Genomic DNA, 17748 nt, shown 5'->3' with positions numbered 1-17748 from the left:
TTCATATAAAAAATTCTACCTATCATAATATTCACTTAAGAAAAAATAAAAAAAGAATTATTCACGATAATCCATGTAGAAGAAAAACTTTGAAATTATCTTCCCCATCAAAATGGACGAAATATTTTAGTGGCTTCTAAAATATTAACTCATTGTATAATTAAATTTTCTTAGGTAGAGTACATTGTTTTTAGATAATATAAAAATAGGGATAAAAAAATAGGTTGTAATATGTTTCATTTAGGACAAACGACCATATGAGGAGCTTTGCGCTCTAATGAGTGGCCAGTCTAAAGTATATAAAAAATTGTTTAATATTTTTGTTAACAAATACATTCGAAAGTATCTGAGTGAAAAGGGGTTATACGTAATAGATGGATTACCTTTGGAATCATTTAAGTAATCCAAGGGATGTTTTTGTACCACATATTTAGGGCAAACGATTTGAAAAAGATGTTGGTTTCCTTAGTTTAGATAATAACTCTTTCAAATTAATTTCAATCTGATTTTTCTCAATTCATGAGCTAATTCACTTTATTTTGGATGTTGTCCCAAAACTAGACCATTCTTTCTTCAAAAGGGTGTAGTATGGACTTAAAGCCTCTGTTTTTCTTGTATTTATTTCGAGACCAGCTCTCTTAGACAATGCTTTTAAAGTATAAAAGTACTTTTAATTGACTTTATGGTTTTTAGTGGTGTGTCAGTAACAATTAATGTCAAACCATCCGCGTAACATAAACATTTTACAAGAAAATTACAAGATTTGAAAGGAATATTTCTTTCATTTGATGAATGTTATACATTAAGCGGTCAATACATAAGAAGAAAGGAAAGGTTGTTATTAGTGTTGAGGCTCGGTACAGCACCGATTTTTTTTTTTTTTTTATGTTTGGTCTACAGGGATTTTTCTAGACTAATTCTTCGGTATGAACCGCAGTCTCAGACCGTGGACCGATTTTTTTGGTCCAACTTTATGGAACAATAATATCATTGTATTTGAAAATACATATGTTATACAATTGTTATAAACAATCTATCTCTGTCAAATGTGTCGAGAACTTTTTTTTTTGTGATAGAACTAGACCGAATTTTTCTATGAGACCGGTCGAGGCCGATATATATATGAATAACGGTTTCAGATTGAGGAAGGAATTCCAGACCGAAAACCAATGCTAGTTGTGATATACAATAAAGGTAACGACGTTTTAAATAAAGAATACTCCAACAGTTGACTGACGTTATGGGCTAAGTATCCTATTCTTTAAAAAATATAACCTTAGACGAGTGCGATACATTTTGTTCTACTTAACAATTAATCATGTATCTTGAAAAGTTTGGAAGCCTTTATTTCTGAGCAAAAATATTGAACTTCCATGTAGACGCGTAGGATCAAAAAACTCAGTTGGATAGTGAAATAGATCATTTGTAACTATAATCTTTTGAAAAATTGGCATGTTATTTTAAACAACCAGGTATTTCAACCAAAATAGATTAATTGATTTTATCAAATTCAAAAATTCCTTGGTGCTAGAATTATCCTTTCTTTTAATCATCTTATATCTTTATGGCAGTTGAATATATTTTAATCATGCAACCGTGGACATCTTCATCTCTTACCTCCTCATTTCATATTTTTTTTAATACCAAGGCCTGAGCTTAAACACACGCTCGTTGCTACACTGTTAATTCTTAGATCAAGTAGTCAAACTGTTTGAAGATGAAAAGTAAACATTTTAAAATGAGTAGTCGACAAACAGACAAACTTTGTTATATTTATATAGATGATTTATATATATTTACTAGCTTTGGGTTACCCGGCGTTGCTAGGGCTAAGGAGAGAGTGGTAAATCACATTGACAATGGTCAATAATTTTTTTTTTAATGTTTAGACCTCTTCCGCGGTGGCGATCATTATGGTATAGTACATTTATATATATAAAATGTATTATTATGAATTTCTTAAGAAAATGCGTTACAAAATTCAAATAACAAACCAACATATATGCACGAAAATTTTTATCTAGATTAGAACTCCATTTTTTATTTTTGTCCAAAAATTGCCATATCAAAATTCGTGGAGAAAATTGCAATTTTTTTTTTGCAATAATTATAAAAAAGTAGTTAATAGCATTTATTGGTATTGTAGAGAGTGACACTAACCAATAAACTTTTTTTTTCGTACTTGCAAAAACAAAAAGTTTTGGAGAATAATGTTGTTGAAAAAATAACCCGGTATAATTTGTTCATTTTTACAAATATTGCAAATATTATGTAGCTAAATGTTTGAGATAGTGAAAATACTACATTGGTGGATTGTTAAGGTTTATTATTATCTAATGTCCAAAATCCATCGTTTTGTGGCATTTCATCTGAAATTGACGTTTGAAAAAAAAAAGAGAAAATGACAGATATTTCAGTTAAAAATCCATTTTAATGTGTCAAATTTATTTCCCAAACAAATTTCTACAAACTTTATTTTAGAATACTAAAAGATCCTGATTGCTTTCTGCCTTAATTTGACTATTATTGCTGTGTATTTTATGCTTATTATATTGTAAGAAACTAAGGAGTACCTCTGTCCTTTTCCATGTATTACGAGAAATATATATTCAGTGTACAGGTAGGACCTAGAGGAGCAACATTCATTTTCTTGAATGACAGAGAGTAACACTGTAAATTTGCTGTGGAGATATATGTGTAAGTCAATGTTGGACTCGGAGCCATTCCTGTTCACAAAATTTTCTCGATAAAAAGAAGGATTTGCTTCTATTTCCTTCCCGTCATTGCAGCTTACAGCTTATAAAACAAAACGCCATTACAGGTAAGCTGCTCTCGCACCAATCATTCTGGAAATGCTCAGGGTTACAACTGGTGTTGAGACTCGGTCCAGCACATTTTTTTTTTTTTCGGTTTGGTCTTAACTAATTTTATCTAGACCGATTGGGACAGATTTTTTGATCTAGACCGCAGTCTCAGACCGTGGCCAATTTTTTTCGGTCTTATTTTGCAGACCGATTTTAATTCGGTCTCACTTTATGTACTGATTTTTTTTCGGTTTCAATTTATGCACCGATTTTTTTCGGTATCATATATTATGAGAGACCTTTTTTTTCTAGATCCACTGTCGTTCTTCTTTTTTTTTATTTCAAAAGTCCACGATAAGTTGTAGAACAAATACTGTGTACATATAAAAGACGTGAGGTAATAATTAATCCGAGCTATCTCTGTTTAAACTTCGTATAACGTCATTGTACTTGAAAAGACATATGATGTCATGTTATAAACAATTTATCTGTAAAATCGGTCTAGGGCGATTTTTAGGGAACGAACCAGACGTAATTTTTCCTTTAGGCCGATCTAGACCGAACTTTTCCTTTGGAATTATCTACACCGAATTTTTATGAGACTGGGTGGTTTTGTTGGACCGACCGTATTTGGCCCAACAAAAAATATAACAGTCTCATATTTCCAGACAGAAACACAACACGTTAATGATTATTTTTTTTTTTTTTTTTGCATACCGGTAGATCATATAAATGTTGTATACAAGTTGTGATATTTGTACAAGTTACAACATGTATAACCAAATTGTACAAGTTGCAAATTCCTCGTCTTTTCCCAACTAGAAAGAGTATGGGGTAGATGCAAGGTTAATAAAAATACAAGGTTAGACCCTCATGTAATCGGGCTTTCTAGAATTTTCAATCTGATTTATTGTACCGACTGCTGAGCAAGGCAGGCAGATTTTGACAAAAACGCAACCAATTATAGTATATGGCGTCTCTATTGCTAGAATTTTCAATTTAATATATCGTACCTACTATTGGGTAAGAAAAACAGATTTTGGAAAACACGCAACCTCTCATCTACTATAACGTCAATATTAAAAGCGGGGTGGGAGTCAAACATCAGTCGTACATGTGCACTGGTATAACCCTGTATTTCTCTTAACTTTTAACCTTGGACAGGAATGATTCCCCAAGTTTCAAGGGATACGCCAAACGAATATGTAGCTAGTGGAGCGAAAGTCAGATTTGAACATTCGAATTTATATTTAATAGCGGAGCCTCCCTCATGTATTTAGAAATAAATATTCATTAATCTATATTAATCCCAAGTAATGGCGAGTACTCCCGCTAGAAAAAAAAAATTCAAACAAAGATTACTTTTAAAACGAACTGGGATTGCGAGTACACAATTCTCAAAAGTCAAGATATTGTTGCCATTGGGCGAAAATAAATTCTAAACTTAATAGAGAAAAGAAGTCAGTCTAGGAAAATTTACATGTTATAAATGGCTTGAAAAAGAAAAACAGAGAATCCCACGTTTTGACGGACTATGAGGTTTTGATGAGTTCCATGCTTTTGACGAGTTCCGCTTAGCACTTTCCTTAATATGCACACGAATCCAGTTTTTGTGTCTTTTTTTTATTGTCATCATAAGACTTGAGTACCAATTTACGTGTTTTGCTCCTGTTACATCACTAATTAGTACATTCATTTCATTTTGACATAATAAAATTAAATATTTATGAGTAATATAACTGTTGGCATTTGAACTTTATAATGAGCCAAAATATACTTTTATTTCAGTAATTTTTATTAAAGTAGTGAAAAATTAGAACACTAATATATCAATCATCTATGAAGTATTTCATTTTTTGAATTATTATTATCCAATTACTGGAACTCCTTCATTTAAAATTGCCAACCCAGTTTTTATTTGCAACTTGTATAGAGTCTTAAATTAATTTTTTATCTCCTTCTCTTTGAAGAATAATTGAGACATACTAGAAGGACCTCATTCCACAAGAAACTCCGGATTTAATTTTGATTGTGCAAAGTTGATTAATGTCCAAAAAAGTTTGTCAAAACACAAGTTGAAATGAAAGAGAATTGCAATTATATTCTATTCCTATAAGCACTTGGGTAAGTACGAGGAACAAGTGTTACAATAATTTAAGAACAAATACGTACAATGTCATCTTCTCCAACAACATTTGTTAATGCGACTAAATTTCCAGGGCACAAATATATATGTATACAATTGATTCAATCCTTTGGGACTTTATTATATACACACATTATGTATTTTTGTAAGCTATATTATACATACATTCAAAGATAGAAGTGACTCTAATTACACCTTTTTATATCCCCTTCCTTTACTCAATAATAATATGTATATCAAGTCCTACACGAAAATCTTTTATGTGATGAAAGGATTTTAAACAAAGATGGTGGGGATATTTGATATATTACACAAATCTTTTAATCTATGTTACATTAAAAATTAAATAAATTTATGAGACAAAATGACATTAAAACACGTCTAGTTTAATTACAGATAAAAATCCAAAAATAATTTTCTCTTTTATCAATAGGATATCGGTACCAAGCATAGAGTATATATAGTGACGAAGCTTTAGTTGATGGCACTGCAGTAGTGAATTATGAGTCAGCTGTTGTTGGGGGTATAGTTATATCATGAATTGAATCTTGTTAGCTATTAATACTTATCATTTATTAGTTATCCCTTGTCAGTAACACCTAAAATGTTTAAATATCGAATGGATACTTAATGCCATGCTTATGTAATTTCGTCAGATGATAGATGAAACATTTTGGTTGAATAATTTACGTTTCAAACAAGCGCTAAAAGTACCGTTTCGAGAATGAATACAGTTATTCGAGAATTGAATATTACATACTTTATATAATTTATTTTTGTATCTCAGAAAGTACGTAGACAACCAAAAAAAAAAGTTAAAAAATAATTAATAGAAGTTGTAGCAAATACATAAAACTACAATATTTTTACCCAATGTTAGACAAAAATGTATTATTTGTGTTAATTAAAAAAGATGCTATGATTATGTCTATAGAAATGAAGGATTAAATATCGCATAGATGGTTAATGTTTGCTTTATACAATTTTGTCAAATGATATTTTAAAAAAAAGTGAATTAGTTAGTGAGCTTATTAGTTATTTTAATCAGTATGTATATAAAATATCACCCTTATTTAGGAAAAAAAAACCCAAAAGAACCACAACTGTGACCCATTTTGGACACTAATTTGAATTATTTAATTCAATCACGGATAGATAAAGAACTTCTTTTCTAATATCTGGACAATAATAAATTAAATATGTGAATAGATAATAATAGTAAACATGAATGATAATTCCCACCACGACCTCTTCATTCAAAATTATAATACGTCATATCTCACAAGTACGTCGTACATGAAGTTATTGATAAAGTAGTGTTAATTGTATGACCATTTCATGTTTTCTTTCCATATAATAATAAATTTGATTGATTTACTGCCCCCCAAGAATAGCTGACATGAAAAGCTGCAACGACAGCGCCCTTCAACAATCTATTGTTATCACTTATCTATGGTACCAATCCACATTAAGTAAGTAGTTCACTCTGGTCTTACATTTAAGTCTGTATGTGACCACGTTTCTCCGACGAGAAGAACTGGACTATCGACAGAAGCTACAACGTCCAGAATGACAGGTGGCTTGCCAAGGAGAGAGAAGAGGTCCCTGCAGTCTTCACCACAAAGTTACCGGCCTCCATGATGACCCTGGGTGTCATCTGCAGTACTGGTGAGGTGATGCCTCCTTTCTTCTTCAATCTCAAGGAAAGGGTTAACGCGATAAGGTACTGCGAAGTCATGGAGGAGTTCGTCATCCCCTGGATGAAGGATATGACCACTGGGAGGGAGTTCATATTCCAACAAGACTCAGCGCCCGCACACATCGCCATGAGGACCACTAACCTCTTCAACTCCCACAACATCACTTTCTGGGATCGCAACACCTGGCCCTCCAACTCACCCGACCTCAATTCGTGTGATTACTACTGGTAGGGGAAGTTGGAGAGGGAGGCGTGCAAGGTCAGCCACAAGAGCATCGCGGCACTGAAGGGCTCCATTACGAGGAAGTGGAGTGCTGGCAATTCCGCGGAAGTCACCAGGGCATGCAAATCCTTTAGGGGCAGGATGGAGAAGATGGTGGCTGCTGAGGGAGGACATGTTGAATAAGTTTATTGTTTAATATAATGTCTAACTTTTTCATATTAACAAATAAACTCCAAATTCCATTTTTATCAAGCAGGTTGAATTTTAAGATAGTTCCAATTTATCGTGGACACCCTGTATAATTGACAATAATTTTATTTTACAACATCTTTGACTTCTAGACGAAACGGTAGGCTTAAACAAAATTTAATTAAGTATCAAAATGTAGGTACATGATTTTCGTTGAAGATTAGAAATAAATAATTTTAAATATGCAGGAAAAAGTCTGATACACCCATTTGACCCCACGCATGATATCAAATGTATGTCCCTGACTTTTTTTCTTTAATTGAAATTTTCTAGATTATTTTTCAATTACAAATAAATGCTGCCTAGGTGAAATTGATAGCTAATACATGTAATACTAGCATGAAACATTTAAACAGTTAACCCAATTTCTTAGGTCAAGCCTCCAAATCCAAAAATATACCCATTAGATCCCACCCTACCCTAAAGATAACATGGTGTCTTTGAGCACACCTTCAACCATCAATGTTAAATGTACTCTTTCTCATAAAAGTTTTTTTAATGATATTTTACATATTTTATGATAGTTACAACATACAGTTAAACAAATGGGGCGTAGGTGTAACTATGGGAATTTACTGATATAAAGAACGGAAAGGCTCTTGAAATGATACGATAAAAAAAAAGGTGGCGATTTTAAATCCATAAAATTTAAGGATAATATATATTGCAATTTATTTGCAAAAATTAATTCACAAATATTTTTCTCTTACATTTAGGGGTTCATAGTGCAGTCAATTACTAAAACCAAGCACTTCAGCTTCAACCACAGCCTCCAACCTGTCAAAGGTATTGATGAGAAACTCCTTCTCCAGGTTGGCGACTGCCTCCAGAATGGAAGCCCGCAAGGAGTCATCAGTTTTGTGTACAAGCTTATTGTAGTCTGTCTCACGATGCCGCACGCATAGTATTCCAGGGATTTAGATCCGGTGAACAAGGAGGGCACATTTCTTTCCCCAAAAATATTCAGGAAGTCTGGAATGCGTTTTTTGCTCTCAGTACGATCATGAGCCTTCCTTCATTGCAGGGGTTATCGACCCATCAAACTCCTTGAAAACCTTGGTACCATTGTAAAAAGTTGATTTGGGCAGCTTCTTAAACTCAATAATCTCCTTGGGCGTGCGCTCGGTACAGAGACACACAATAAAGGATGTAGTGCGTTCGTATTCGGAGGACATCTGAAGGATTTTGTGTTTTTTCTTATACAATTTTGTCTGTTAAATCTGATGAGCAAACTAATATTAACATAGATCTGAGGGTTGCTAAGATATTATGGGCTAAACTTCTTCAGGATTTAAAATCCCCACCGAGTAGATACACATAAAATAAAAAGAACCGCGTTCACATACCTACAGAATATTATGTATTATATAACTATTTTTGTTTTATTACAGTCATACCTTGGAATACACGTCAGATAAGTGCTTGTAATCCAAAATGTTTGTTTGTAAATCATTCGATGATAATCTTCGACAATCTAGTGGCAACAACCTGAATGTTTCTCAAATTTTCTCATTTTTAATCTGTGAAGATAGCTATTTTTTTTTTTTAGTAGTGTGAATAAATCAAGGAAACCGTATAATCCCATCAACGCCCTGACATATTATCTTCTAAATTGAAAGTGGGTATTTAGTGTCCAAAACCCCTGTATACCAAGTTACTCACATTAGGAGGTATTTCTGTATTAAAAAAACAAACAAAAAACAATCATATTATTGTTTCAAGAAGGAAAAAAAAAAATCAATCTGCATCCTACACAATTTGTAAGTGGAAATATTTTAGTAATTCTATAGTTTTTAGTAAATCTCTTGGGTTTATTAGCCTTGGTCTTAAATTGAGAGAACGAAGTTAGTTTAATTTTTTGTGTTTGTATTTTCGGAGCAAACAAATAATTTTGAGATTGAATTGAAATTTGTTAATGCTATAATTGGACTCTTTTTCAGCGTTTGATTTTTTTCTTTCTTCGGAGATGGGCTCTATAGAACATGGAGCATTTACGTAATCGTTAATCTATATCCACCGAGAGTAACTCTTTGACGTGCGGAACTAGGTGAGTTTGGCTCAAGTATTTTAAAAACAGATATATACATTATAGGCATAATATCCAATAGACTGTGATCAGTAAGATTATGTTGCTTAAAACAGATATACATGGATTAATTCTATACTGGAATAAAATAAAGAAATCCGTGATCCCGGCGACAATGTTAAAACAGATTAAATACCTTAAAATTCAATTATTTGGCTTTAACTGATCTTATTCATGGATTACTTAATATATATTGTAATTGATTACTAATACATTTTTAATGAATAAACATTTTCGTAATTTAGATAATTGAAGATTAAATGGCCACAGTTTTATCCCTCGTATAGGATTAAAAAATGAAGAATTTGGATAGATCTAAATAAAATATTATTCGGCAATGCAATTGTCAATTCGGACCCGTCAAAATAAAAAAGCAAACTAGAATGATTTTTCTAAAAATTGAGTGTAGATTAAATTTGTATTCTTTGACAAATTATCGACAATTTCTATAAAAAAAATATTCTTATTAACCCATTGGAGGCTCTGCGAATTACACCTAAAGTAGCCAACATTTATTTTCACAATGAAAGTATGAGAAATTATATTATATGAAAGGCCATTTTGGGGCTAAAATAAGTATCTTAGATCAAATGACAGTTTTAAACTGTATTTAAAATTCTTGGGTATCTTGGCTTGTCCCAAAAATTTGGATAGAGAGCCTATAAAGGACTCAAATGTGTCTATGAAATACTTTGTAGTATTTATATTATATGTAGAGTACAATCATTAATACATTTTTGTTCAAGATTGTTTTACTGTTGACGCACCACACTTGTCATTTCTTTAAAGTGTAAGTGCGATTTCATAGGCGTAGGTAATGTCCTAATCCTTAAGATCCAAGAATCCTTTTTCGTATTCTTTAATTAGTTAATAAACCAATTAGAAGTATGACGTATTAAATAAGTATATACGTCATTCATTCTAAGAGATCTTCATTATATAATCCATAAGTTCAAGAAGAAATGAGTTTTATAATTTGAAAAAAAAAATGATAATGCATAGTTGATAGAATTATACTCATAATTGATATGGAATAAAATGTATAATACTGATAATTAATATATCTTAAGCATTATTATGTCTATTCAGTATTTACTGCCCAACTCTACGAGTCCAGGAAGCAAGATAGAACTAGAAACGTAGAGAAAGAGAGAGTGTTTTGAATAAAAAAGAAGAGAGAGAGAGAGAGAGAGAAATGAAAAGAATGTTGAGCTATTTTTATGAATAGATGGACACTAAGTAACTAATAAGTAATAAGTAATAACTAATAAGTGATAAACAACACTCATGGACAGCAAAATGGACGAAGACCATAAATGGGTCTATTATGATGATTCTGTTCATTTAACCGATTTTTGGAATGGATTAATCAACTCTGGACATCCGGATAATCCATTAGAGGAATGGAAATGTTTTTCTCGTTCCTCAAGCCCTGAAAAAGACTTGCATTTGCTCTCCAATCCCTTTTTTGACTATTGGCGAATACAAGTCCCTCGTCTTCTCTCCCCAAATCGCGGTAAAAACTGCTTGAATCAAACCTTTGACGAAGAAGAAATTGCCAAACTACTGATACAGCCCCTAGAAGCTTTTATAGCCGACTCTTACGATAACACGAAAGAGTTTTTCGAGGTAGTTTTTTGATTCCTCAAAGTTATAATGAATTATAATTTTACGTGAGTGTTTTTGTATTGATTATAGGAGCTCTCACAATACGACTGTCCTCCATCCGCATGTGGTCACACTTTCCTTCGAACGGAGCCTACGTATTCTTGCAGAGATTGTGGCTATGATCAAACATGTAAGAGTACTGCATGATGCTGTCTACTACTTTGCCACGAATTAATGTTATTTTCCCCTTTATGCTTCTCATTTAAAAAAAACCAACAATCTTATTTTTAGGTGTACTCTGTAATAGCTGTTTCGAAAATAGTATACATAAAAATCATCGCTATCGAGTCAACACTTCCAATGGAGAAGGCTACTGCGATTGCGGAGACGAAGAGGCCTTTAAAGAAGGCGCCATCTGCGATATTCATCTCAAATATAAAGAAAAGGAAATCTCTCACAAGGAAGTCCTTGAAAAGATCCCTATTGATTTTCGAAATCGGACAAAAGAGCTTTTTCGTCAGATATTCTTCTATATATTTAAAGCAGCTCAGTGCAGGGTTAAAGACAATGACTTTTCGGTGGGAGTTAAAGAGAAACAAACCTGGCCTGAGCTTGAATACGTCTTTAAATACAGCAATTATTGTGTGGTCCTTCTTAATGATAACGCTCATTCTTACAACTATGTGACTAAAGCTATTCGGGAAAATTTAGGCCCTGGCTGCTCTAATAAAATGGCCTCTGATATTACAGCCTATGTTGACAAGCATGGTAGAGGCATACTCAAGGTCGGAAATTACAGGGTAATTATTATCATCTTCATTTCTTTTAAATGTAGATGTTTATTTATTTCACGCAATTTTATACATTTTTAAAGGAATGTGTTGCCCTTTGCTCAAGATTTGATTCAAAGTTCAATGCCCTCTCAGAATTTGAACAAAATGTAAGATGTCGTGTGCTCCCTACTTGCATGATTGCTCATCAAAATTTTATAACGCGGCTTCTTCATTGGCTCAATGAGACCCTCATTCCTAAGTGTATCGTATTTAGAGCGATACTCTCCGAAGTTATATTCTCGACAGATAAACCACTTAACCTCATATTATCTAAGGGGAGGAAATGTGACTCAATTTGTAATGCAATTTTAGTAAGTGATACTGATGTGTGGAAAGAAATTAGGGCTCTTTGGAAGAATTTGATTTCATCAGGTATCATGATGGATTTTGAGTCCAAAAAGACTCTTGCAAAGGTTTGGAAATATGCTGAGATCCTCATTTACAACTTACTAATCTATTTTTCTTGATTTAGATTTACTCTAAAAATTATTCCGAAATCATGGAATCTTTTGTTGCGGATAATCAAGAAATTGAGCATAGTATAACAACGCTCAGCATCCAAATATATGCAGTTCCTTCCCTTGTTCAACAGCTCCTGGAAGAAGACAATATATTCTATAAAATAATCCAATGTTTTTATGATCAGATGAAAAATTATATCGATATTGGAAGCAATGGGAAAGATGAACTGAATTTACAATTTTGGCAAGGAGATGACATGTCTGCATTTGAAAGATCTCAAAACATACCAACGGATCTGTCCCTTATTCTTGGTTTATTGCCACCTAAGATATCAGAGAAGACAAGACAAAATTTTCTCGCAGGGATGGAAATTCTCACTGAATGTTTGGTTCATATTCAGGCAAGTCTTAATTGGATTTAGAAAATAACTATATATATATATAGTTATTCTTAATATATTTAAGTTATGTTATTTGATTGATGTATTTTTATAATATTTTGTATTGATACCTACAGGGATTAAATCCACTCACTCGTCAAGTACATAGTCACACAGAATTTGAAAATTTAGATTTGGAACGACCTTACAAAATAACAGCTTTTTTTACTGAGATAATGGATCATATAAGTAAATGGTGTAAGCAAGACAAGGGCATTCTTGTAGGCGTAGTCAAGTACATATTTTGAGATTAAGTCATATATAATATATTAATCGATTTTTACAATTTTCATTTAAAAGTATACTCCTTGAAAAATGCTTCCGAAATGAAGATGGAGACAATTACATTGTAAAAAAGTGTGTCTCTCCCTTTTCAAGAGAAAACATATGAAATCATGGATTACAATGTTTCCTCTATGCCTGTCTCCGTACATTTACCCATCCACAGATTCCTTTCCAAAGTAATTGTAGGTTTTGGCCATTTTCTCTCCCCCGGTAATTATGATAATACAATTATATTTAAAAAAAATCAAGAATTAAAGCCAATGTATGCAAATTTTATACATTACAAGTTTAGTTTCCAAACTAAAAATTAAAGGCAATGTATATTTTATACATTACAGGTTTAGTTTCCAAAGTGAAACAAAGGATAGAAAATAAAGGAACTTTGATTCATCTTATAAATCCGGTTTTGAATTCGATTGTTATGCTATCCCAGATCCATGCCGGAATGTGGAAGAGAAATGGATCTGCAGCGGAAGTATTAACCTATATCTACTTGCTTCCACGGGCACTTCAATGCCCTAAAAAAGGATGATCTTATAATCGTGCAATTGGCTGCTTCCCTAGCGTCTGATCCAGGACTGATCATTATGTCACTCATGCAACGGTTTCGTGCTGTATCGTGGGCCAACGGTGATTTGGATAAAATTGAAAAGAAGTGCCCGGACTTTTATGAGAAGAATAATGATTTAATCGACGAATTTTTGTCCTTTATTTTGGCTATAGTTTGTGAAAGGCAAATAATAAGCTCTACTATTGAGTCGGATGAGCTAAAGTTCCGTATTATTCAATTGATGTGCATTGGGCCCATGAAACATTCATCAATTATCAATCTTATTGGATGTGATAAGGATATTGACTCTATCATTAAAAACGTTGCGGACATCAAGAAAGATGGCTCCAAAATGCTTTATCATATCAAAGAGGAATTTTTATCTAGTTACAATCCATTTTACTTTTTCTACTCTAAGGAACAAAGATCAAAAGCCATGGAAAATATATCCAAGCTACATAAGAAAAATAATAAATATTCATTTTGTCCACCTCCTGTTCTTCCTCCTTTTCCACCTCTATTCGAAGGACTCCGCTATGTTCTTAGATCTCTTCCAATTATCAATATGTTAAAGGTTAATTTTGAAAGAGGCTCTGGAAATTTGAATTTGAATTGCAAACACATCCACAAGTTACTTTTCTTGATAGATGTTGGAGTTCAAGATGATGTTCGTGAAGGAATCCCTCGTTTTGTAGAAATGGTTGAGAAAATCAATCTCATCACTTTGTTAAGAGATAAAATGAAGGAATGGAATGAACTTAAGGATATATTTAATTTCATAATTGATAATTTAAGCAAAGCACGAAGAGACTTACTAGGCGTCAAAGAAGAAGAAAGTTCTGCCATGGATGTATCTTCTTCACCCATAGAAAATGACAAGAAAAGGGGTGAGAAAATGGCTGCCATGAGAAAGGCTAAACTCATGGCTCAAATGAATCAAATGCAGAAAAGGTTTGCTCTAGAGAACGCAAGAGACTTGGTTGAAATGGATATATCGAATGAAAATGACGTTGATATGGAAGATACCAGAGATGTAGAGTATAAAAATTGTATTGCTGTTGGTGTTAATCGGGGAGTTCCACGGACCGTCGATAAAATGTGAGTTTCTCCTATTCTTTTTATAATTGAATGATTAAATCCTTGTTTCCTCTACATTATTTTGATTTCTTATTTTGCAGGTATACTTGCATATTATGTCAAGAGAATCAAAAATTATTTAGTCAGTCTACTGGAAGTGCTGATGCCCTTATTATGGCCTCGTATATTCAAAAAAGCTCAGTGTTATCTGGTGATCTTAATACTCATAAGTTTACTCCGAGTAAATGTTTCCAAGATTACCTCCCATCTGATTTGAGTATAGGGCCTGCCATTGTGTCTTGTGGACACACAATGCATGCTCACTGTTATCAAAAGTTTTTCTCTACTCTTATTTGCAAAGAACGAGAAAGGTATGTAAGGTTGTTGTTCATGTGTATAAATTATTTGATGCTCCAATTCACGTATTTTAAGACGAATTCGAAGAATGATAAACTATGACGTAAGTCATAATGAATATCTGTGTCCTATTTGCGAACGTTTATCCAACTCTGTTTTACCCGTCGTCCCTCCCATCTCCACATTTATTCCTCTTTTAAAGTCATCTTCAGAGAATTTGCACACATGGGTAAAGAGGATGAAGAATATTCTAAGTAACAAAGTGAGTGAGGATTACAATATCTATGATCAAGTGTAATGAAGTACCTAATCGATTTTCCTTTTTTCAAATCTAGCAATTTGATAATAATGATGAGCAGAAAGAAGAATCAGAGTCATTAAGTGCCGCCCATTCCTCTCTTAATGATGCTATTTTAAGTCTGAAATTAAAATGTACTTCGAGTGAACATTCCACACCGAATATGGAAATGCCACTGATGCCCACACCTCTGAATGATATGTGTAATGCTTTTGCTATGGCAGTATTTATTGTAATTTATTATTTTCAAAGTTTGTCAAGTTATTCATTTATGTACTTTGTTTCTTGAGTTTAGAAATCTCTTGGCTCAGATCCTCATGAAGGAGATCATCGGGTTCTACAAATGCTTTTCCAAGGTTTAGCTTATTCGATTCAATTGATGGATGCACGATCAGAAATGCATTTAGATATATCTGAAAGGGAAATTGAAACTCTTAGGTCTCTAGTACGACTATGTGTTTCTTTTCCAATGACAGTAAGTTCATTTAGAAGCACTTATGTTTGTACTTAATTTCCCCCCTTCTATTTTACTATTTAGACATCTTCCCCATCATCTCAGAGGCGTCCTATGCACAAATTCTTTAGAAGCAACGTTATTCTGTTATTTTCCTTCATTTTAGAACCAAATGATAAAACGCATACCTACAATAAATCATTTCTCGACATTGACGCTATTGAAATGCTGATTTTTATTATTGTTGGCTATTCTAGTTTCATTTTTGGAGAAGAGGATAATCAGTATCATCTAGGTGCACAAGTAAGAGAGAATATTTTTTAAATTGCTATACTGTCTATGAATTAATAAATGCATCCTTCTTTCAAAATTTCAGGATTTTAACATTCTTCATCTTATATTTTTGGTACACTTATCGCAAATAGCTACCTCCATTGCATCTCTTCCTAGAGAGTCTTTTGAGGAAAATGAAGAAGATGATGATGATCATGTAGCACAGCAATTTATTGAACGCTTTGGGAATGGTCATAAATTACCTCAAACAAGAGGTGCAGCAACGTTTTTGAAAAAGAAGTCACTACGTTTTCTCCGTTGTGCTACATTATTCTTTCATCTTTATACGGATATCCCCAGGGGGAATTCTTTGTATTCATACAAAGAACTAACAAGATATATGGGCCTTCCTGGGACTCTTTCAGAGTTACTTCATCATTCTGATCGGAATGAAGTCTTGGATAATTTAGTTTTAGCGGCAAAACACAGGACCAACATTATTTCTTATCCCTCTCAACCTCGCCAACTCATTAAACTTCCTAAAAACTATTCAACCCTTCTTAATGACGTTATACATTATAAATGCCCTTCTTCGGCTAATGGAGAATGGAAATTACCTGTTCTTTGTCTTATATGTGGTGCTATTGTTTGTCAATTCGTAAGAATTAGAATATTCTTGTTTCATTATTTATTAGCTGACACTGGATTTTTTTTAGAGTCATTGTTGTGAATCTGTATTAGACGGTCGCACTGTTGGAGGCTGCACTAGTCATGCCCGCAAATGTAGCGCAGATGTGGGAATATTCCTTAATATTGGAGAATGTCTTATCACTCTTATAGTGGACGGTGAAAGAGGTAATGAAATAATGTCTTTACAACTTGTGCGTGTCTCGATAAAATGAGCCAATCTTTTATTTTCTTCATTTTCAGGAGCATTTTTGTCCGCTCCTTATGTAGATGAATACGGTGAATATGATGATGAACTCCGGAGAGGAGCCCCCTTATTTTTAGATGAAGAAAAATACGCAGATCTTAATAAAATGTGGTTGAATAATTCAACTTCAGATAAAATTTGCCGTTGCTATGATCAAGAAGTCCTTACCATTAACTCCGACTGGCACACCTTGTAACGCCATTCAAAATTGCACTATTTCTTTTTTTTTTAAACAAACCAAACATTAGAAAGAGTTCAAATATTAATAATTAATTATTTATAGAGTAAGATGAATGATTTTATAAACAATCGGTTGAAAGGAAATATATATGCACATGTGAGTTAAATCTGATTTACACATGAACATGTATATTTGGAATGAGTTAAGTAGAAGATTATTTTGTTTTTAATTATTTTCTGCAAAAATTAAATGTGATATTAATTTCTATTATGTGTCTTTATACTAATTATTAGTTTAACTTTAACTCATTAAAGAGAGGATATTACTAATTAGTCTTAGTAATTATCGATTAGATTATAAGTTAACTTACAAATAATATGTTATAATTTATAACTTGACATATGTATTATATTGAATCCCCTATATAATATTTGAAAAAAACCAAAAAACATTTATTTGAGCAAGTATTTATTTGGGCCACCGTTTTTTCCGCATCGTTCATTTCAGCGATATTTTCATATAGTAAACCATGAATAGCTATATGCTATTGGTCTTTAGTTTATTTGTGTTTAACGAATGCCGATTTTTTCTTGATTCAATGAATCTAACCCAAGTGATAAAGGAACAAAGTCAAAAATGACTCATGAATCAAAGGTATGCCATCATAACATTTGACAAAAAAAATAAGATCAGAGAATGCATATCCTTTTTTAAAGATCTTAGACTCCAAGAACCTAAATATTTAAGTGATTTTATGCCATCCCACTCAATAAGTTTTGTAAATTCATTC

General features: G+C 32.7%; 1 protein-coding gene and 1 long non-coding RNA gene across 2 annotated transcripts; both read left to right on the top strand.

Moving 5' to 3' along the window:
- The first annotated feature begins 8877 nt into the window (after positions 1-8877).
- Positions 8878-9369, top strand: LOC121114562 (uncharacterized). Its single transcript, XR_005863287.2, has 3 exons — positions 8878-8965; positions 9062-9168; positions 9230-9369. It is a non-coding gene; the product is annotated as an uncharacterized lncRNA (long non-coding RNA).
- Positions 9370-10205: 836 nt separating this feature from the next.
- Positions 10206-17318, top strand: LOC121114318 (E3 ubiquitin-protein ligase UBR2-like). The gene is given in 17 exon segments (XM_071886847.1): positions 10206-10836; positions 10906-11005; positions 11107-11615; positions 11690-12061; positions 12121-12510; positions 12627-12784; positions 12850-12908; positions 13173-13356; positions 13358-14482; positions 14563-14832; positions 14894-15080; positions 15154-15348; positions 15412-15591; positions 15655-15873; positions 15947-16501; positions 16560-16698; positions 16774-17318. Coding segments are annotated over 17 exon segments (5172 nt in total). The 5' UTR covers positions 10206-10506; the 3' UTR covers positions 16974-17318.
- The last annotated feature ends 430 nt before the right edge of the window (positions 17319-17748 follow it).

Source organism: Lepeophtheirus salmonis, chromosome 3 (genome assembly GCF_016086655.4).
Source record: "Lepeophtheirus salmonis chromosome 3, UVic_Lsal_1.4, whole genome shotgun sequence".
NCBI lineage: Eukaryota > Metazoa > Arthropoda > Copepoda > Siphonostomatoida > Caligidae > Lepeophtheirus > Lepeophtheirus salmonis.
Note: the sequence above shows the minus strand (reverse complement) of the source record. Positions and strands in the feature narration are given on the sequence as shown.